This window comes from Hydra viridissima, unplaced genomic scaffold (assembly GCF_058129835.1).
Source record: "Hydra viridissima isolate aposymbiotic clone 2 unplaced genomic scaffold, HvirCarnegie_v1 scaffold_6, whole genome shotgun sequence".
Lineage (NCBI taxonomy): Eukaryota > Metazoa > Cnidaria > Hydrozoa > Anthoathecata > Hydridae > Hydra > Hydra viridissima.
Window position 1 is genome coordinate 11,873,512 of NW_028324305.1, and position 20,879 is coordinate 11,894,390.

General features: G+C 28.2%; 4 protein-coding genes and 1 pseudogene across 4 annotated transcripts; 3 read left to right on the plus strand and 2 right to left on the minus strand.

Moving 5' to 3' along the window:
* The first annotated feature begins 977 nt into the window (after positions 1-977).
* LOC149887058 (uncharacterized) lies at positions 978-17,754 on the plus strand (annotated as a pseudogene).
* Positions 3,819-6,199, plus strand: LOC149887059 (uncharacterized). The gene has a single exon (XM_090091628.1). It carries the CDS (start codon positions 3,998-4,000, stop codon positions 5,783-5,785), a length of 1,788 nt encoding a protein of 595 aa, XP_089947754.1. The 5' UTR covers positions 3,819-3,997; the 3' UTR covers positions 5,786-6,199.
* On the plus strand, positions 6,337-9,493 carry LOC149887060 (uncharacterized). The gene is made up of 10 exons (XM_090091631.1): positions 6,337-6,627; positions 6,716-6,880; positions 7,010-7,183; positions 7,298-7,372; positions 7,466-7,639; positions 7,754-7,828; positions 7,948-7,986; positions 8,243-8,478; positions 8,645-8,822; positions 8,924-9,493. The coding sequence occupies exons 1-10, from the start codon at positions 6,384-6,386 to the stop codon at positions 9,082-9,084; spliced, it is 1,521 nt and encodes a 506-aa protein (XP_089947757.1). The 5' UTR covers positions 6,337-6,383; the 3' UTR covers positions 9,085-9,493.
* LOC145182114 (uncharacterized) lies at positions 9,886-12,661 on the minus strand. The gene is made up of 10 exons (XM_090091632.1): positions 12,371-12,661; positions 12,118-12,282; positions 11,815-11,988; positions 11,626-11,700; positions 11,359-11,532; positions 11,170-11,244; positions 11,012-11,050; positions 10,520-10,755; positions 10,176-10,353; positions 9,886-10,074 (listed from the first exon to the last, which is right to left on the minus strand). The coding sequence occupies exons 1-10, from the start codon at positions 12,612-12,614 to the stop codon at positions 9,914-9,916; spliced, it is 1,521 nt and encodes a 506-aa protein (XP_089947758.1). The 5' UTR covers positions 12,615-12,661; the 3' UTR covers positions 9,886-9,913.
* Positions 12,799-15,173, minus strand: LOC149887061 (uncharacterized). The gene has a single exon (XM_090091627.1). The coding sequence runs from the start codon at positions 14,998-15,000 to the stop codon at positions 13,213-13,215; it is 1,788 nt and encodes a 595-aa protein (XP_089947753.1). The 5' UTR covers positions 15,001-15,173; the 3' UTR covers positions 12,799-13,212.
* Positions 17,755-20,879: the final 3,125 nt, after the last annotated feature.

A 20,879-nucleotide genomic window follows, 5' to 3' on the forward strand; every position in this document is an offset into this window, starting at 1 on the left:
ACTTTTTCTTCGTCACATAATTTTCGTTTTGTGAATAGTTCATATGCAGTGTAGGCATCTATAGAAAACGCCGCTAATAACACACGCTCGACTTCCACTACATCTTTTTTGACTTCCGCGGTTAAAGCATCGTACACTGCATAAGCAGCTTCTCTGAGAAGAATCGGAAAAAGTAGTTCAAGCTTTAAGTTCTGAATTTCAGCAATCACTTTTGTTCGTTGAATCCAAACAGCAGCATCCGAAGTGCCATCATACGTTTCAAACATATCAAACAATCTCATACTTGGTTCCATGGCCCGGTTAGCTTGTAGTTTTTTCTCGCAATCAACAAGTCACTAAATAGCAATAATTTTCTCTTCTCACTAACTCTCCCTTTTTTACAAATTTTCTCCTTTATATATACCCCATGCTTTTCCCAAAATATCCTTCCACAAACCGTCATAAATCACCACAAACACATATTTACAATTCTTATTGGTAAATCTATTAAAGCTATTAAATCCCTAACGTCATCAAATGTTCTAGAACTTTCCGAAATTACAGTTATATACCTTCTAGCATACTTCAGAGAAGGATTAAGGATTGAAAGGGGTATATAGTGAAGCTTATACAAAGTTTTTTTGTTTTTTTTTTAACACTAATTTAGGGAGAGAAAAAAGCAAGAAACCCTGTCGGTTCTATTGAGAAATATTCTTGGAAAAAAGTTGAGTGTTTGGATGAAATTTCATCCTACCCTAATGGTTTTAAAATAAACTTTTCTGAACGTAAATTTTCTGTGACAAAAAAAAGGTAATAGTTTTAAATGTCTGCGGTTTACAAAAACAATAAACTAATAATAAATGTATTATGCTAATAAATTAGTTTTACCATTTTAACAGTAATAAGTACCAATAAAGAAACAGGAATTTTAAACAAAATAATTTTTAGGTATTACACCCGCAAACGGAGGCCAAGTACTGAAAAAACTTTTAGAATCTATGAACTGTGATCTAAAAAGACTAAATCTGAAAAGAAGAATGTCAGATAATACATACTTTGATGGCACTAATATTAATAATTTACATTATAGAAGAAAAAAACGAAGGTGTTTATTACCTTTCTTTCACTTATCATTAATAGCTTAAACTTTTCATATTCTCTTAATCATTTATATTTTAACTCATTTATAGGTTAAACCTGCCATACATCAGAGATATATCTTTGCCATGCGAACCAACTAATAATAAAATAAAGCAGCAACTCAAAAAAAAGATAGACGTTGGAACATATAATTCTGGGGAAAAGATTGTACCCCAAAAATATGAAAAAGTATTTATATCATCTGAAAATCAAACAATTACAAAAAAAGAGGTTCATATTGAAGGCAGAAAAATTTCCTTGAAAGATATAAGACTAAATATGTTCAAAGACCATGAGATTTTTATGAAAGTTCGAAACGATAATGAACTAGAAGCACTTTCTCAACAGCAAATTGTTGATGCTCTTAATAATATTCAGGAATATAAAGATGAATATGACACCCTAACTAAAAAAGAGCTGATAAATATACTTAAAAGTTATGAAAGAACAAGGAATTTAATGTTTGGGCATGATTGCTCCAGTATATCTAATCACACTCACTTTCTTGTTACTGTTAGCGTAATGTATGATACAGCCATATTTTTAAGTAGCTTTGAATATAAACAAATGTATGGAGAGGAAATAAATGTTCAAGCAGAGGTCGAAAAGCCTTATTTATACATACTTGGTAGATGTTCTTCCAATGACCAGCAACTTTTGTATAGCGATGACAGGATTAATGACATTTTGGAACTGAGCAATCCCTTAGAATTCAAGGGAACACCTATTTTAGATGTTGCATGAATATTCAAAGGTGACCATCCAGCAGCACAACTGGAAGCTGGTCAACAAAAGGGTGGTAATTTTTTTTTGTTGGGCATGCAACATGCATGCAGATCTTTCTAATAATATATCTATATCACTAAGCTTCCCATACACTTCTTTACAAAATCGTATAGACCATATAATTACAAGTAACACCTCACAGTTGGCAGTAAACCAAGGAAAAACCAAATTATATTCCTGTCTAAAAAAAGATCAGGTTGAACAAGAGCTTTATGAAAGAAACATCCATTTTCCATTAAATACATCTGTCAAAAAATTAAAGGAACTATTGGCAAATGAAATGCATGGAGTGCAAGGATTGCCTGCCCTTCTTTTTAAAAAACCAGGTTTTTCTTTATCACAACTAAATCTTTTACACTATGAAATTTTAAATAATGAACCAACCCAATCGGAAATTTTTGTGTTGCGCCTTTACTTACAACAGGCGAAGTACTGCGCCAGTATTGGCTAACCAATCGTTGGCCGGCCAGTGCAGGCAAAGCACCGATTAAAATGTTAGACAAGGCTGCGCGTGTATACGTAAAATGATCCCTTATTCCAGTGTTGGCACATAACGGATTTTTGGGCCTCGAAAAAAGAATTCGAATTCTTTTTTGCCAAAAAAAATCTTTTTTGGCACATGTGCATTAATGTGCCAGATTAATCTGTCACAATAATTATTGGCACACGATAATTAATTATGGTAATTATAAACCAGATTCACTTTTATTTAATAAAATCTGGCGTATGTTACTTGATTTTTCATCTTTGTCTTGGTAAACTGTCAGTTAAAAATAGTTTTGATTAATAAGTACTTGTTTAGAATTTCATAAAATATAAAACAAATTTTGCTATTATCATTTTTCGTTAATATACTGTTATAAGTTAAGTTATTATTAAATATATATATATATATATATATATATATATATATATATATATATATATATATATATATATATATATATATATATATAACAACAATTATAAATGTATTCCATAAAATAGAGTGCTCAATGTTCTTAAAAGAACAGAGCAATAAATTATTAGAAATCACTTTTTAATTTCAACATTGTGTAAAATCCCAATTTCATTTGTTTGGTGAGACTGTCAAAAAGTTAGAAGGAAATGATAAAAGTGCAGTAGAAGTATCAATGGAGTTTTACAAGCACTTGCATGCAAATTTATACCATTTATGGCAGATAATCTTTCAAAAAAACTTGAAGCAGAAGCATTATTAGATAGAGAGCATGTAGTTTCTGTTGTAGTGAGATTTTATAGTACCATAATTAGTTATTTAAAAAAGTGGGCTGATAGATTTTGTAATGAAGCAAGGAATGTGAAATATCTTATGTTAAAGGAAAAATTTCTATATGAGGATTTTAAGGAAGTGTACACATATTTTCTTAACAAAACTAAATCATAACCTATTTTTGTCATAAGTGATAATGACATTTTTGACTCTTATTGTTTTATCAAAACTTGTTTAGATATAAATCTAGAAAACTGGGAAGCTGAATCTGTTCCTATACTATTAGGATGGAAAACTGTTTTAGAAGTTATAAATAATGTCAATACTGTAGTAAAGCCTCAACTGCTGGAAATTCTTGGTGCATTTGTATTTACTGTTCCAGAAACTAATGCAGAATGAGAGAGAGAGAGAGAGAGAGAGAGAGAGATAGGCATATATATATATATATATATATATATATATATATATATATATATATATATATATATATATATATATATATATATATATATATATATATATGCTTCCTGATGATCCTACTGATAGAGAAACAAACTGTCAAAGAAAAAGAAAAATTAGATAAGTGTTTTTACTAATTTATATATATATATATATATATATATATATATATATATATATATATATATATATATATATAGTCATAATAATAATAATAATAATATATGTTATCAAATAATATATGTATTTGCTATAAAATATTTTAAAGATGGGTGTTTTTCATTTTAAAAATATAAGCTAATAGATAACCTTAAATCAAGTTTACTTTTGAAAACTATTGATAAAATGTATATTTTAACATTCAGTTGTAGTTAGTTATACTATTTATGGTTATTTCAAGGCATGGCTGCATATTATAGACAAAAGAAACACCGTCATTTTAAACAACAAAACCAAAATGAATTTAAAGCTTTCTATTCAGAAGAAAATTTATCTGAATATTTGGACACTGCAATTGATTCATCTATTGAAATTGATTCTTCTAGTAATTTAATAACCTATCAATCTGAAGATACTCATATTACTGTTTCTGAACACGATAACAATTTTATTTTCCAATTTGATTCATCTTTTGATTCAGAATACTTTACTCGTACATTTCCAGAGGACAGTTTTTCAGGTAATGAATCTTTTTATCAGCAATCACCTGATTTAACAGAAACCAATTGTTGTGAAAAGTTACAAAAATGGGCTGTAAACCATCGAAGCCATTTGACTGTTGAAACAATTGAAGATTTGTTAAAAATACTGAGGGCAGAAAGCATTCCTAATTTACCAAAGTCTGCAGTTACATTGTTGCAAACAAAATCAAATAAAAATATAAAGTTAATGAATAGCGTAAAAAACACAATGGGATATTTTATGTTTCTTGGTATAGAAGAAGGTTTAAATGATGTCATTACTGAGGATTATACTGATAGTGTTATTCGTTTATTATTTAATATCGATGGTTTACCATTATTCGATGGTTCTTATCAACAATTTTGGGCTATCTTGGGACTTATTTTGCACAACGAATATAATTCACAACCATTTATCATAGCTGTTTATAGTGGGGATTCTAAACCACAAAGTGTAGATGTTTTTTTAGAAGATTTTGTCTCTGAAGCAAAATATTTAGTTTTAAATGGAGTAAATATTGGTCAAGTGACCTTTAAAATAGAGGTTGTAGGTTTTTCCTGTGACACACCTGCCAGATCATTTGTTAAAAAATGTAAAGGACATGGTGGTTATTATGCATGTGAACGTTGCGAGACCAGAGGGACGACAATTAAAAAAAAAAGAGTTTATCCTAATATGAGATCTAAGCTACGAACAAAAAGTAGTTTTGAAATGAAAAGTCAAATTGAACACCATTTAGGTTCAGGTAAATCCCCATTGTTAGATATACCAGGTTTTGACCCAATTAAATCAATGTTCTTGGATTCTATGCATTTAATTTACCTTGGGGTCATGAAATGGATTATGCAGCAGTTAATTGGCACTAAAAAAGTAAACCATAAATGCAAGCTATCTGTGGAAGATATTAAATGTTTAAATTTAAAATTGAAAATCTTAGTGAATTTTATACCCAAAGAGTTTCAAAGAAAAAAGTTTGATATACATAATTTTGCACATTGGAAAGCCACACAATTTCGTTTTTTTTTACATTACTGTGGATCATTGGTACTACACAATATTCTGCCTAGTCAAATGTATAAACATTTTCTGCTTTTAGTTGTGGCTTGTCGAATACTTTGTGATCCTCAACTTTGCCTTCATAATGTAAACTATGCCAAAGAGTTATTGAGGAAATTCTTTGAGCTAACTCCGTCATTTTATGGCACTGGTTCACAGGTAATGAATATACACAATTTAATCCACTTAGCTGATGATGTTGAGTACACTAAGATGTCTTTATCTACAATATCTGCATTTCCTTTTGAAAACCATCTTGGTAAAATTAAACGACTAATTGGAGGAAGAAATAATACTTTGGGTCAGTTGGCTAGAAGAATATCTGAACAAAAAGCCTGTCCAAAATTAAAAAATAAAAATGCAATTAAGAAGAAAGTTCTTATAATGAACTTTAATACTATGCTTGAAGATGATGTTAATTTTGAAGATAATATTTCAAGGAGTTACACTTAGCATTAAAAAGCCAGATGACATTGTAAAAATGTGTTCTGGCCATATTTTTAAAATAACAAGAATCCGAAAAGTGCAACATAATTTCTTTTTGCAAGGTTATATATTTATGGATGTCAATGATGTTTTTCAGTATCCATGTGCCTCTTCAAAAGTTGGAATAATGAAACTTGGAAGAATATCCACAAATGAAGAAACAGTTTCTTTAGAAAATATTGTTAAAAAATGTGTTTTGTTTGAAAGCAACGATAATACATTTGCCATAACTTATCTTCATGATTCATAAAAAAATCTAAAATACATTTGTTAACTTTATATTACATTTATCAATTATTATTGTATTATACTAGACTGTTTAATGTAACATACAATACAAGTCTGTTATTTGAATTTGTCAATAGATTTATCTTATTTGAATAGTGTTATGAATATTTGAAGGCTTTAAACTATTTTATCTTTAGAATATTTTTTGTTCAGATTTACTGAACAATAACTGTTTATTTTAGTTTGAAATAATCAGTATTCAAAGTAACTGAATTACAGTATTTTGTAAAAGTAATTTTAAATTTAATTTGCTATTTTTATAAGGTATTTAATTAATATGAATCTTCAGACAAGTACAACTCATGTTGTAGTCAAGTTTCTTGAAAAAACATGGAAAAAAAAGCATGGAAAGGAATGTATTGATGTTATTCCAATTTTATGGATGTATTCTAAAAAAGACAAATTATTCTGTAAATATCCATCTGAAAACGAGTATCATGCGCTTGATTCAATGAGTAAAATGTCATTAATACCAGGAGTTTTGTGGAAGAGTTTTGAAATTGTTTTAATTAAAGAAGCAAGTATGTAATTCAAATCTTTATGTAATCAATTTTAAATGCGTTTTAACTTAAATGTTGTCATATTAAAAGATATTTATTTACATGATAGAAAGCTATGAACAAGGATTGCGACGGATGATTAGGGCATGCTCTGAATTTGTAGTACAGAGCAGTAATTTTGAAGATCCAAATAGTTCAGAAGGAGAATCTGTTCCTGTTAAATTAAGCAGCTCTGAACTTAAAGCATCTTTAAAAGATATCTCTTCGTTTAAAGGTATGGTATTTTTTTATTATTGCAAACAAACATTACTTGAAATATTTTAAAAAATCGAAAGATTTATTTAACCATATAACTGTTTTTTTGTTTTTTTTTAAAATAATATCTATATCTTATCTGTTTTAGAGCGTAGTATTGAAAGCTCTGGAGATAGTGATATTTCAGAAGAGTCCTTTGTTTCCTTTAAAGTAAAGAAAAAACGATCATCATCTCGTGATGAACAATCTAATGATTCATCGTTCTCGTCCTCCAAAGTAAAGAAAATAGCGTCTTCTAAATGTAACAGAGATAAACAAAACCGTATGTTTTCTATAATAAAAAAAATCCTTATAACTAAAAATACCCCTTATTGTTGCACACACAAAAAAGCGCGTTAAAGCAATTTTTATTATTCAAAAAGTTTATTATTTTCAGAAATGATAAAGAATTCCAGTATATCACATGAAGACACCAGGAAACATTTAAGCGACAATAAAACAAATAAAAAAGGTAATGCGATTTAATCCTTAGTTTACATATAAATGTTATTTTAATTTTTTCAAATAAAATCATTTCTAGATATATATATCTTATCTGTTTTAGAGCTTAGTATTGAAAGCTCTGGAGATAGTGATATTTCAGAAGAGTCCTTTGTTTCCTTTAAAGTAAAGAAAAAACGATCATCATCTCGTGATGAACAATCTAATGATTCATCGTTCTCGTCCCCCAAAATAAAGAAAATAGCGTCTTCTAAATGTAACAGAGAGAAACAAAACCGTATGTTTTCTTTAATAAAAAAAATCCTTATAATTACAAATAACCGTTATTGTTGCTCACACAAAAAAATGCGTCAAAGCAATTTTTATTATTCAAAAAGTTTATTATTTTCAGAAATGATAAAGTATTCCAGTATATCACATGAAGACACCAGGAAACATTTAAGCGACGATAAAACAAATAAAAAAGGTAATGCAATATAATTCTTAGTTTACATTTAAATATTATTTTAATTTTTTTTCAATGAAATCTTTTTTAGAATGTTGATCATTACTTACAAATGTAATATTTTGAAAATATTTTTTTAGATCCAAATTATAAGTATTGTCCTACATGTGGCTCTGCAGGTTAGGATATTGTCAAAAATTTTTTACTTACAATTCTTCATTCATTGTAAAGAATTAATTTAACTTTTCACTTGAATGAGGAAATGACACTATGGAAACCTTGTTTAAACCACACAAGTGTGGAAACGGACGTTAAACATTGAGAAAAAAATTACATAATGATAATGATAATTTAATAATTAATTACTGATTTAGTTATTTAAAATGGTTGTTTTTCTTTACTAATGCAAATATAAAATATATGTTTTCATGACAGCTAAAGATGCTCCTGCGTCGAAAGCTAATCTGGAGTCTGCCAGGAGAAGCATTGAATATCGTATTAGAGAGGAAGCAAAAATCACAAGAACGTTATTTAGTCTTAACAATAACACTGTTGATATCCAAAAAATAATAACCGAACAGACGATTAACGAATTACCATTCAACCGTATAGAGAGTTTCCATGATTTTGATAACCAATTGAAGAGTGATGTAGTAATGATTCAAAAACTGGTAAACAATTTAGTATTGATTCAAAAAATGCTAGAAATATTTGTTTTAAGTCTGCTACGAAGTATTGTTTTATTAAATATTATTTTTTATTTATAATTAATGTTATATTTAATTATTTGATATTTAGTATATGAATTTTATCTATAGATTAATTTTTTTTTTTTAGAAATGCTTCATGATGTTAAATGTGAAAAGTACATTAAAACTTTCGGAAAATTTATCTTTTGTAATTCCAAAGATTATTTTACCGAATATTCAAGTGCTTTACAGTGCCTTTGGACGAGAGTCAAATGGTGTAAAAAAATTGAATTTTTCTGGCACAGAAACTTACAAATATTTGCTAGGTATATTGTCTTATTTCTAACTTTAACAAACATGAATAAAGTATTATTTTATTCATTTCTTACTTAACCCTTAAAATACACAGTTTTGATGTTTATTTTAGAAGTAATAACAATCAGATTTCCTGAGATAAACGAAAAACAAATTTCTAGTCAAATAAGTCGCTGGTTTTCAGGTGCGAAGGATAGAGCTGGTGGAAAGAAAAATAGATTGCTAAATAAAAAGAGTGGTGCTGGTGTTGAAATTGAAGACGAAATTCTATAAATTTTTTTTTTAATTATACAAAAAAAAACATTGAAAAATAATACTTTTGTCTTAAAAGATTACCTTATAAAATTGATGCTATAGTGTCATACCAGTCTTGCGCCAGTGTTAAACAGTACTGGCGCAATACTATGCCTGTTGCGAATTTTTAATTAAGGCAGTACTATGCCATTACCAGATGCCAGCTATGGTTAAGTACTGGACATTCAGTACTGGCAAAGCGTTATCATCCCATGGAAATGCCAATACAGAACCAGTACTGACTGCCAGTATTGCACCAGTATTAGACAGTACTGGCGCTGTACTGCGCCTGTTGTGAATTTTTGCTTGGGAATGCATGATATTTCAAACCATATTAAAAATATATTTGATTTATTGCCATATTTAGTAGAAAAAAAAGATAAAAAAATTGTAGAAAATGTAATTAAAAGTTCTTTCAATGGCATTGAAGCAGAAAATGCTGCCAACTATCGAAAAAGTTTATTAATAGTTACTAACCCAAGCAAAAATTCACAACAAACGCAGTACAGCGCCAGTACTGTCTAATACTGGTGCAATACTGGCAGTCAGTACTGGTTCTGTATTGGCATTTCCATGGGATGATAACGCTTTGCCAGTACTGAATGTCCAGTACTTAACCATAGCTGGCATCTGGTAATGGCATAGTACTGCCTTAATTAAAAATTCGCAACAGGCATAGTATTGCGCCAGTACTGTTTAACACTGGCGCAAGACTGGTATGACACTATAGCATCAATTTTATAAGGTAATCTTTTAAGACAAAAGTATTATTTTTCAATGTTTTTTTTTGTATAATTAAAAAAAAAATTTATAGAATTTCGTCTTCAATTTCAACACCAGCACCACTCTTTTTATTTAGCAATCTATTTTTCTTTCCACCAGCTCTATCCTTCGCACCTGAAAACCAGCGACTTATTTGACTAGAAATTTGTTTTTCGTTTATCTCAGGAAATCTGATTGTTATTACTTCTAAAATAAACATCAAAACTGTGTATTTTAAGGGTTAAGTAAGAAATGAATAAAATAATACTTTATTCATGTTTGTTAAAGTTAGAAATAAGACAATATACCTAGCAAATATTTGTAAGTTTCTGTGCCAGAAAAATTCAATTTTTTTACACCATTTGACTCTCGTCCAAAGGCACTGTAAAGCACTTGAATATTCGGTAAAATAATCTTTGGAATTACAAAAGATAAATTTTCCGAAAGTTTTAATGTACTTTTCACATTTAACATCATGAAGCATTTCTAAAAAAAAAAAATTAATCTATAGATAAAATTCATATACTAAATATCAAATAATTAAATATAACATTAATTATAAATAAAAAATAATATTTAATAAAACAATACTTCGTAGCAGACTTAAAACAAATATTTCTAGCATTTTTTGAATCAATACTAAATTGTTTACCAGTTTTTGAATCATTACTACATCACTCTTCAATTGGTTATCAAAATCATGGAAACTCTCTATACGGTTGAATGGTAATTCGTTAATCGTCTGTTCGGTTATTATTTTTTGGATATCAACAGTGTTATTGTTAAGACTAAATAACGTTCTTGTGATTTTTGCTTCCTCTCTAATACGATATTCAATGCTTCTCCTGGCAGACTCCAGATTAGCTTTCGACGCAGGAGCATCTTTAGCTGTCATGAAAACATATATTTTATATTTGCATTAGTAAAGAAAAACAACCATTTTAAATAACTAAATCAGTAATTAATTATTAAATTATCATTATCATTATGTAATTTTTTTCTCAATGTTTAACGTCCGTTTCCACACTTGTGTGGTTTAAACAAGGTTTCCATAGTGTCATTTCCTCATTCAAGTGAAAAGTTAAATTAATTCTTTACAATGAATGAAGAATTGTAAGTAAAAAATTTTTGACAATATCCTAACCTGCAGAGCCACATGTAGGACAATACTTATAATTTGGATCTAAAAAAATATTTTCAAAATATTACATTTGTAAGTAATGATCAACATTCTAAAAAAGATTTCATTGAAAAAAAATTAAAATAATATTTAAATGTAAACTAAGAATTATATTGCATTACCTTTTTTATTTGTTTTATCGTCGCTTAAATGTTTCCTGGTGTCTTCATGTGATATACTGGAATACTTTATCATTTCTGAAAATAATAAACTTTTTGAATAATAAAAATTGCTTTGACGCATTTTTTTGTGTGAGCAACAATAACGGTTATTTGTAATTATAAGGATTTTTTTTATTAAAGAAAACATACGGTTTTGTTTCTCTCTGTTACATTTAGAAGACGCTATTTTCTTTATTTTGGGGGACGAGAACGATGAATCATTAGATTGTTCATCACGAGATGATGATCGTTTTTTCTTTACTTTAAAGGAAACAAAGGACTCTTCTGAAATATCACTATCTCCAGAGCTTTCAATACTAAGCTCTAAAACAGATAAGATATATATATCTAGAAATGATTTTATTTGAAAAAATTAAAATAACATTTATATGTAAACTAAGGATTAAATCGCATTACCTTTTTTATTTGTTTTATTGTCGCTTAAATGTTTCCTGGTGTCTTCATGTGATATACTGGAATTCTTTATCATTTCTGAAAATAATAAACTTTTTGAATAATAAAAATTGCTTTAACGCGCTTTTTTGTGTGTGCAACAATAAGGGGTATTTTTAGTTATAAGGATTTTTTTTATTATAGAAAACATACGGTTTTGTTTATCTCTGTTACATTTAGAAGACGCTATTTTCTTTACTTTGGAGGACGAGAACGATGAATCATTAGATTGTTCATCACGAGATGATGATCGTTTTTTCTTTACTTTAAAGGAAACAAAGGACTCTTCTGAAATATCACTATCTCCAGAGCTTTCAATACTACGCTCTAAAACAGATAAGATATAGATATTATTTTAAAAAAAAACAAAAAAACAGTTATATGGTTAAATAAATCTTTCGATTTTTTAAAATATTTCAAGTAATGTTTGTTTGCAATAATAAAAAAATACCATACCTTTAAACGAAGAGATATCTTTTAAAGATGCTTTAAGTTCAGAGCTGCTTAATTTAACAGGAACAGATTCTCCTTCTGAACTATTTGGATCTTCAAAATTACTGCTCTGTACTACAAATTCAGAGCATGCCCTAATCATCCGTCGCAATCCTTGTTCATAGCTTTCTATCATGTAAATAAATATCTTTTAATATGACAACATTTAAGTTAAAACGCATTTAAAATTGATTACATAAAGATTTGAATTACATACTTGCTTCTTTAATTAAAACAATTTCAAAACTCTTCCACAAAACTCCTGGTATTAATGACATTTTACTCATTGAATCAAGCGCATGATACTCGTTTTCAGATGGATATTTACAGAATAATTTGTCTTTTTTAGAATACATCCATAAAATTGGAATAACATCAATACATTCCTTTCCATGCTTTTTTTTCCATGTTTTTTCAAGAAACTTGACTACAACATGAGTTGTACTTGTCTGAAGATTCATATTAATTAAATACCTTATAAAAATAGCAAATTAAATTTAAAATTACTTTTACAAAATACTGTAATTCAGTTACTTTGAATACTGATTATTTCAAACTAAAATAAACAGTTATTGTTCAGTAAATCTGAACAAAAAATATTCTAAAGATAAAATAGTTTAAAGCCTTCAAATATTCATAACACTATTCAAATAAGATAAATCTATTGACAAATTCAAATAACAGACTTGTATTGTATGTTACATTAAACAGTCTAGTATAATACAATAATAATTGATAAATGTAATATAAAGTTAACAAATGTATTTTAGATTTTTTTATGAATCATGAAGATAAGTTATGGCAAATGTATTATCGTTGCTTTCAAACAAAACACATTTTTTAACAATATTTTCTAAAGAAACTGTTTCTTCATTTGTGGATATTCTTCCAAGTTTCATTATTCCAACTTTTGAAGAGGCACATGGATACTGAAAAACATCATTGACATCCATAAATATATAACCTTGCAAAAAGAAATTATGTTGCACTTTTCGGATTCTTGTTATTTTAAAAATATGGCCAGAACACATTTTTACAATGTCATCTGGCTTTTTAATGCTAAGTGTAACTCCTTGAAATATTATCTTCAAAATTAACATCATCTTCAAGCATAGTATTAAAGTTCATTATAAGAACTTTCTTCTTAATTGCATTTTTATTTTTTAATTTTGGACAGGCTTTTTGTTCAGATATTCTTCTAGCCAACTGACCCAAAGTATTATTTCTTCCTCCAATTAGTCGTTTAATTTTACCAAGATGGTTTTCAAAAGGAAATGCAGATATTGTAGATAAAGACATCTTAGTGTACTCAACATCATCAGCTAAGTGGATTAAATTGTGTATATTCATTACCTGTGAACCAGTGCCATAAAATGACGGAGTTAGCTCAAAGAATTTCCTCAATAACTCTTTGGCATAGTTTACATTATGAAGGCAAAGTTGAGGATCACAAAGTATTCGACAAGCCACAACTAAAAGCAGAAAATGTTTATACATTTGACTAGGCAGAATATTGTGTAGTACCAATGATCCACAGTAATGTAAAAAAAAACGAAATTGTGTGGCTTTCCAATGTGCAAAATTATGTATATCAAACTTTTTTCTTTGAAACTCTTTGGGTATAAAATTCACTAAGATTTTCAATTTTAAATTTAAACATTTAATATCTTCCACAGATAGCTTGCATTTATGGTTTACTTTTTTAGTGCCAATTAACTGCTGCATAATCCATTTCATGACCCCAAGGTAAATTAAATGCATAGAATCCAAGAACATTGATTTAATTGGGTCAAAACCTGGTATATCTAACAATGGGGATTTACCTGAACCTAAATGGTGTTCAATTTGACTTTTCATTTCAAAACTACTTTTTGTTCGTAGCTTAGATCTCATATTAGGATAAACTCTTTTTTTTTTAATTGTCGTCCCTCTGGTCTCGCAACGTTCACATGCATAATAACCACCATGTCCTTTACATTTTTTAACAAATGATCTGGCAGGTGTGTCACAGGAAAAACCTACAACCTCTATTTTAAAGGTCACTTGACCAATATTTACTCCATTTAAAACTAAATATTTTGCTTCAGAGACAAAATCTTCTAAAAAAACATCTACACTTTGTGGTTTAGAATCCCCACTATAAACAGCTATGATAAATGGTTGTGAATTATATTCGTTGTGCAAAATAAGTCCCAAGATAGCCCAAAATTGTTGATAAGAACCATCGAATAATGGTAAACCATCGATATTAAATAATAAACGAATAACACTATCAGTATAATCCTCAGTAATGACATCATTTAAACCTTCTTCTATACCAAGAAACATAAAATATCCCATTGTGTTTTTTACGCTATTCATTAACTTTATATTTTTATTTGATTTTGTTTGCAACAATGTAACTGCAGACTTTGGTAAATTAGGAATGCTTTCTGCCCTCAGTATTTTTAACAAATCTTCAATTGTTTCAACAGTCAAATGGCTTCGATGGTTTACAGCCCATTTTTGTAACTTTTCACAACAATTGGTTTCTGTTAAATCAGGTGATTGCTGATAAAAAGATTCATTACCTGAAAAACTGTCCTCTGGAAATGTACGAGTAAAGTATTCTGAATCAAAAGATGAATCAAATTGGAAAATAAAATTGTTATCGTGTTCAGAAACAGTAATATGAGTATCTTCAGATTGATAGGTTATTAAATTACTAGAAGAATCAATTTCAATAGATGAATCAATTGCAGTGTCCAAATATTCAGATAAATTTTCTTCTGAATAGAAAGCTTTAAATTCATTTTGGTTTTGTTGTTTAAAATGACGGTGTTTCTTTTGTCTATAATATGCAGCCATGCCTTGAAATAACCATAAATAGTATAACTAACTACAACTGAATGTTAAAATATACATTTTATCAATAGTTTTCAAAAGTAAACTTGATTTAAGGTTATCTATTAGCTTATATTTTTAAAATGAAAAACACCCATCTTTAAAATATTTTATAGCAAATACATATATTATTTGATAACATATATTATTATTATTATTATTATGACTATATATATATATATATATATATATATATATATATATATATATATATATATATATATATATATATATATATATATATATATATATATATAAATTAGTAAAAACACTTATCTAATTTTTCTTTTTCTTTGACAGTTTGTTTCTCTATCAGTAGGATCATCAGGAAGCATATATATATATATATATATATATATATATATATATATATATATATATATATATATATATATATATATATATATATATATATATATATATATATATATATATATATGCCTATCTCTCTCTCTCTCTCTCTCTCTCTCTCTCATTCTGCATTAGTTTCTGGAACAGTAAATACAAATGCACCAAGAATTTCCAGCAGTTGAGGCTTTACTACAGTATTGACATTATTTATAACTTCTAAAACAGTTTTCCATCCTAATAGTATAGGAACAGATTCAGCTTCCCAGTTTTCTAGATTTATATCTAAACAAGTTTTGATAAAACAATAAGAGTCAAAAATGTCATTATCACTTATGACAAAAATAGGTTATGATTTAGTTTTGTTAAGAAAATATGTGTACACTTCCTTAAAATCCTCATATAGAAATTTTTCCTTTAACATAAGATATTTCACATTCCTTGCTTCATTACAAAATCTATCAGCCCACTTTTTTAAATAACTAATTATGGTACTATAAAATCTCACTACAACAGAAACTACATGCTCTCTATCTAATAATGCTTCTGCTTCAAGTTTTTTTGAAAGATTATCTGCCATAAATGGTATAAATTTGCATGCAAGTGCTTGTAAAACTCCATTGATACTTCTACTGCACTTTTATCATTTCCTTCTAACTTTTTGACAGTCTCACCAAACAAATGAAATTGGGATTTTACACAATGTTGAAATTAAAAAGTGATTTCTAATAATTTATTGCTCTGTTCTTTTAAGAACATTGAGCACTCTATTTTATGGAATACATTTATAATTGTTGTTATATATATATATATATATATATATATATATATATATATATATATATATATATATATATATATTTAATAATAACTTAACTTATAACAGTATATTAACGAAAAATGATAATAGCAAAATTTGTTTTATATTTTATGAAATTCTAAACAAGTACTTATTAATCAAAACTATTTTTAACTGACAGTTTACCAAGACAAAGATGAAAAATCAAGTAACATACGCCAGATTTTATTAAATAAAAGTGAATCTGGTTTATAATTACCATAATTAATTATCGTGTGCCAATAATTATTGTGACAGATTAATCTGGCACATTAATGCACATGTGCCAAAAAAGATTTTTTTTGGCAAAAAAGAATTCGAATTCTTTTTTCGAGGCCCAAAAATCCGTTATGTGCCAACACTGGAATAAGGGATCATTTTACGTATACACGCGCAGCCTTGTCTAACATTTTAATCGGTGCTTTGCCTGCACTGGCCGGCCAACGATTGGTTAGCCAATACTGGCGCAGTACTTCGCCTGTTGTAAGTAAAGGCGCAACACAAAAATTTCCGATTGGGAACTGGTTTCTAAAACATTACAAGGTTGGTCACTTTGTTTTTAAATTTTTACTAACTCTGTGCGAAATACAAAACATCCTTTATATGCCAGAAGAATCTAGATCAACACACAGTATTCTTCGTTTAATAAATACCACATTTGTACATGCAATAATTTAAAAGAACAATTAGAAGCAAATTTAAAAAATAGAAAGCGAAAATACTTTGGTGCATACTATCACTCAATAACATCCCATGCTCCACTACAGTAAAGATTGTTTGCAGGTCGTACGTCTAATGTGGAAAAGGAAGAAGCAATGTTTCAAAATTTGAAACTGTCTACAAAAACATCTTCTAATCATCATTCAGATAATATTATTTTTAATGGAATAATCCGCAACCAAGCAAAGAGATATTTAAAGGAAGGAAAAAAGTTATGTGATGGTGTTTCAATACTTCACAAATTCTACCAACCATTACATAATTTATTTAATGACACAAAAATATCATTTACTTGGATTGAAAAGTATAGCAATGAATATCAAAAACTTTTAGAAAAATCAGCTGACTATTTAGTAGAAGGCATTAATTTATGGTGGAAAGAAGTTGAAGATGGAGTAGTATTCTTTGATAAAAACTACCCCACTAATTCGAAAAAAACAATTTCCCATTTTCGTTCCTCCTCAATGCAACAACAGTCAGAGTACTTAGAAAAATGCTGGAAACATTGTTTGGAAAATAAACACAAAATTCCTGCTTATAAAATCACAGTTGGTGCAAATGTGTTTTATTTAGACACACTTCAATACTTTCAAATTTTTAACACTGAAAATATATCTAGAAATAGTATTATATCACTAGATATAATTTTTAACACTAGAAATAGTATTATATCACTAGATATAATTTTTAACACTAGAAATAATATTATATCACTAGATATAGTTTTTAACACTAGAAATAGTATTATATCACTAGATATAATTTTTAACACTAGAAATAGTATTATATCACTAGATATAGTTTTTATTTAATAATATCAAAGTTTTTCAAATTAGTATTAAGAACAGTTATATACATAATACAATTTTTCTTTATAACAACATCTAATGTTATCATTATTTTATTATAAAAGAACTGAAATATAAAAAATATGTTTATAATGTGTTTATTACATAATCATTATGTAGTACATAACCATTGAATGTATCGTCAAGTACACAATCATTGAGCCACAATATTTGCAGTATGCATACCATATTATGCACAATAACGTTATATATATATATATATATATATATATATATATATATATATATATATATATATACATACATACATACATAGTATTATTATGTATATATGATATATAGTATTATTATGTATATCTGTATCATATTAAGATTATCATATTATATTAAGATATATAATTTTTATCAGAAATGAATTTTTATTCAAGATGCAAAAAATATATTACTTTTAATTATTAAGTAAAGTTTACCAAAAAATATATATATTCAACAAAATATTGTGTTTCTTTACTATAGTAAAGAAACACAAAATTTTGTGAGTACATGCATTAACGGCGTTGAGTTGAGTGAAATCTTACAGCTCTTGGCGCAAACTATTGATTTTTTTGATTTTCAAAAATTGTAAGGTTTGGTGTAAAGTATGGTGGCAAATTGCTATATTCAACTAAAACACTATGTTGATGTGAAAATTATTTATTTAAATAACTGGAAATGATATAAAATGATAAAAACGATGATTTTTTAATTTAGAAAAAAAGTTCCACTTCAGTTGAAACCGCAATTCGGACATGTGAAGTAGTTGGTGAATGTTGAAACACATCTGGCATGAACTTCTCGATGGCATGTGTCAGAATTTCGGGAATTCTTGCCTGAAACCAACGCCTCTTGTTGCGGTTGAGCACAAGAGGTTTTGGCAAGAACACAAAAACCTTGAACAACTTCTTCTGCTTCATCCAGCTTCGCTCTTTTTGCTACCAGTTGTGCCGACGGCGTTCTTTTATTTGCTAGTGTTTTTTTTCTTTCCGACTGGCGTTTTTTTGATCGAATTGGCTATTTTCTTTTGGTTGTCCAGTTTTTTGAGCTTGGCATCATATTTTTCATGCGTTACGGATACATTTTCAGGCGATCTCAATAGTGGGCTTCATCGGCTTTTGACTGCGATTGACTTTTTTGGCTAGTGTTCCCATCTTCGACGTCCCAACTAAATGCATCACTTAGAGATGATTTGAAGTGGCCAAACTCAGCATGCTGCTCAATGTACTGGGTATCGCAGAAAACTCAGCGGTAAAGACTTTTTCATGCACAGCAGTTGAGCTCACTATATCGTGATCTGTTAAAACAAAGATTCGGTGCTTATCTTCCGGATCATCGCCTTCATTGCCAAATAGATTTTTGTCACTTAATTCTGCGGCTATATAATCATTTTCGGAAAAAAAGATTTGGATTAAATGCTTAATAATACTCTCTGGTTGTTTGGGCATTTTCATCGTATAAATGTGAATATTTGACGCCGATCTTTTCAGCATATTCATATTTCAAGACCCTCAGTTTTTTAATGCTCAAATCATAATAAAGCGAGCTGGCAAGAAGGAGATAATTAACCAGTTCCTTTTTTTGTTGAGTATTCAAAATCTCATTCACAAACATAAACAAAACATTTAAAAAAAGAGAAAGAACAAACCAATTGAAAAGAAATCAAAGCTTACTGGTTTCAGACTGATCGCAGAAAAATCAAACAAAAAATACTTAACCACATTTTCAGTTTTTTTGAGACATCAATATTTGCTTCGTCGAATTTACTAATGTAGGCTCTCAATGTGGTTTCCGGAATTGCATTTGCTTTAGCAACAGACGCCTTGGAATACCCATAAATTTTCATCATTTTAATTGGCTCCAACATTTGGTCTAAGTCAATTAAATTTTCTAACTTTGCTTTATATTAAATATTAAAAAAATTTTAAAAATAAAAAAATAAAAAATCAGGAAAAAATCAATAAAAATGCCACAGAATATATCATTTGCCGATAATATACACTTCTGTACACAAAAAATTATTCGCTATTATACCTTCCAAAAATTCCGCCAAAACACCTTAGAAGCTAGTGCTGGAAGTATGTGGCGTCATTTTCATGCGGTGCGAATTGAAAAATATTTAAAATAACCAAAAATGTTGAGGAAGGCCTAAATAATACCTTCTATACATTTACCTGACATTGCAAACACAGATATCCAATAAGACTTTTTTTTTTTTTTTTTTTCGCTACTTTTTTATTCAAAATCACAAAAAAATCACAAAGCAGACGTCCGCTTGGTATGACTGCTGCATATAAAATGTCAGCACAATAAAAGACATCGACCATATTGATACGGCGTGTCAAGGATGTCGTTGTATGTGAGATTTAAATAAAAAATTTTTGTTTCTGTTGATAATTGAAGAATGAAGTACAACACGTTTAATGATCAAAATAGATCATTGTTTCATTTTCTTAAATATGAAGGTTAAAGTTAATCGATCCCACAGGACGCTCACCAGTTCACAGAAATGTATATTCATGGACGTATAAGAGAATGACGTGCAAAGATATTGTTCTTTTTGCGAACCAAGCTCGTTGCGCATAGTCACAAATCTTTTAATCTACAAATGTTTTAAGCAATAATATATAGGGGAGAGTTGCCGAAATTGGAACAGCTCCTTAATTGGAACACTTAGCTTTATTTAGAAACTGGAACTTATTCTACTTTCATGAATATTTTTTCTTGTAAAGAAAATAATTTTCTTTATTTTTTGAAACTTCTAGTATTTAAACTTAAAAACTGCACGTATGTGAATAAAATTACTTTTTTTTAAAGAAAAAAATTTTTGCGATCTAATTTTATCGTTGCATTTAAACGATTACAGAAGCTTAACGATATTGAGTTTGATGATAATTTTTTTAAAATTTTAAATTTTAAGGGTTTCAAGTCTATGTGATATTAAGAGCTTATATCGTAAGTTGTTACTTGTAAAGGGTGTTTTTCTTAGAGGTATAGAACTTTAAATTGCAATAAAACAACGATGGATTATTCGATTGACAAGAATTTTTTTTATTAGAAAGATAATCTTGTGGCATTACATTTTAAATATAATA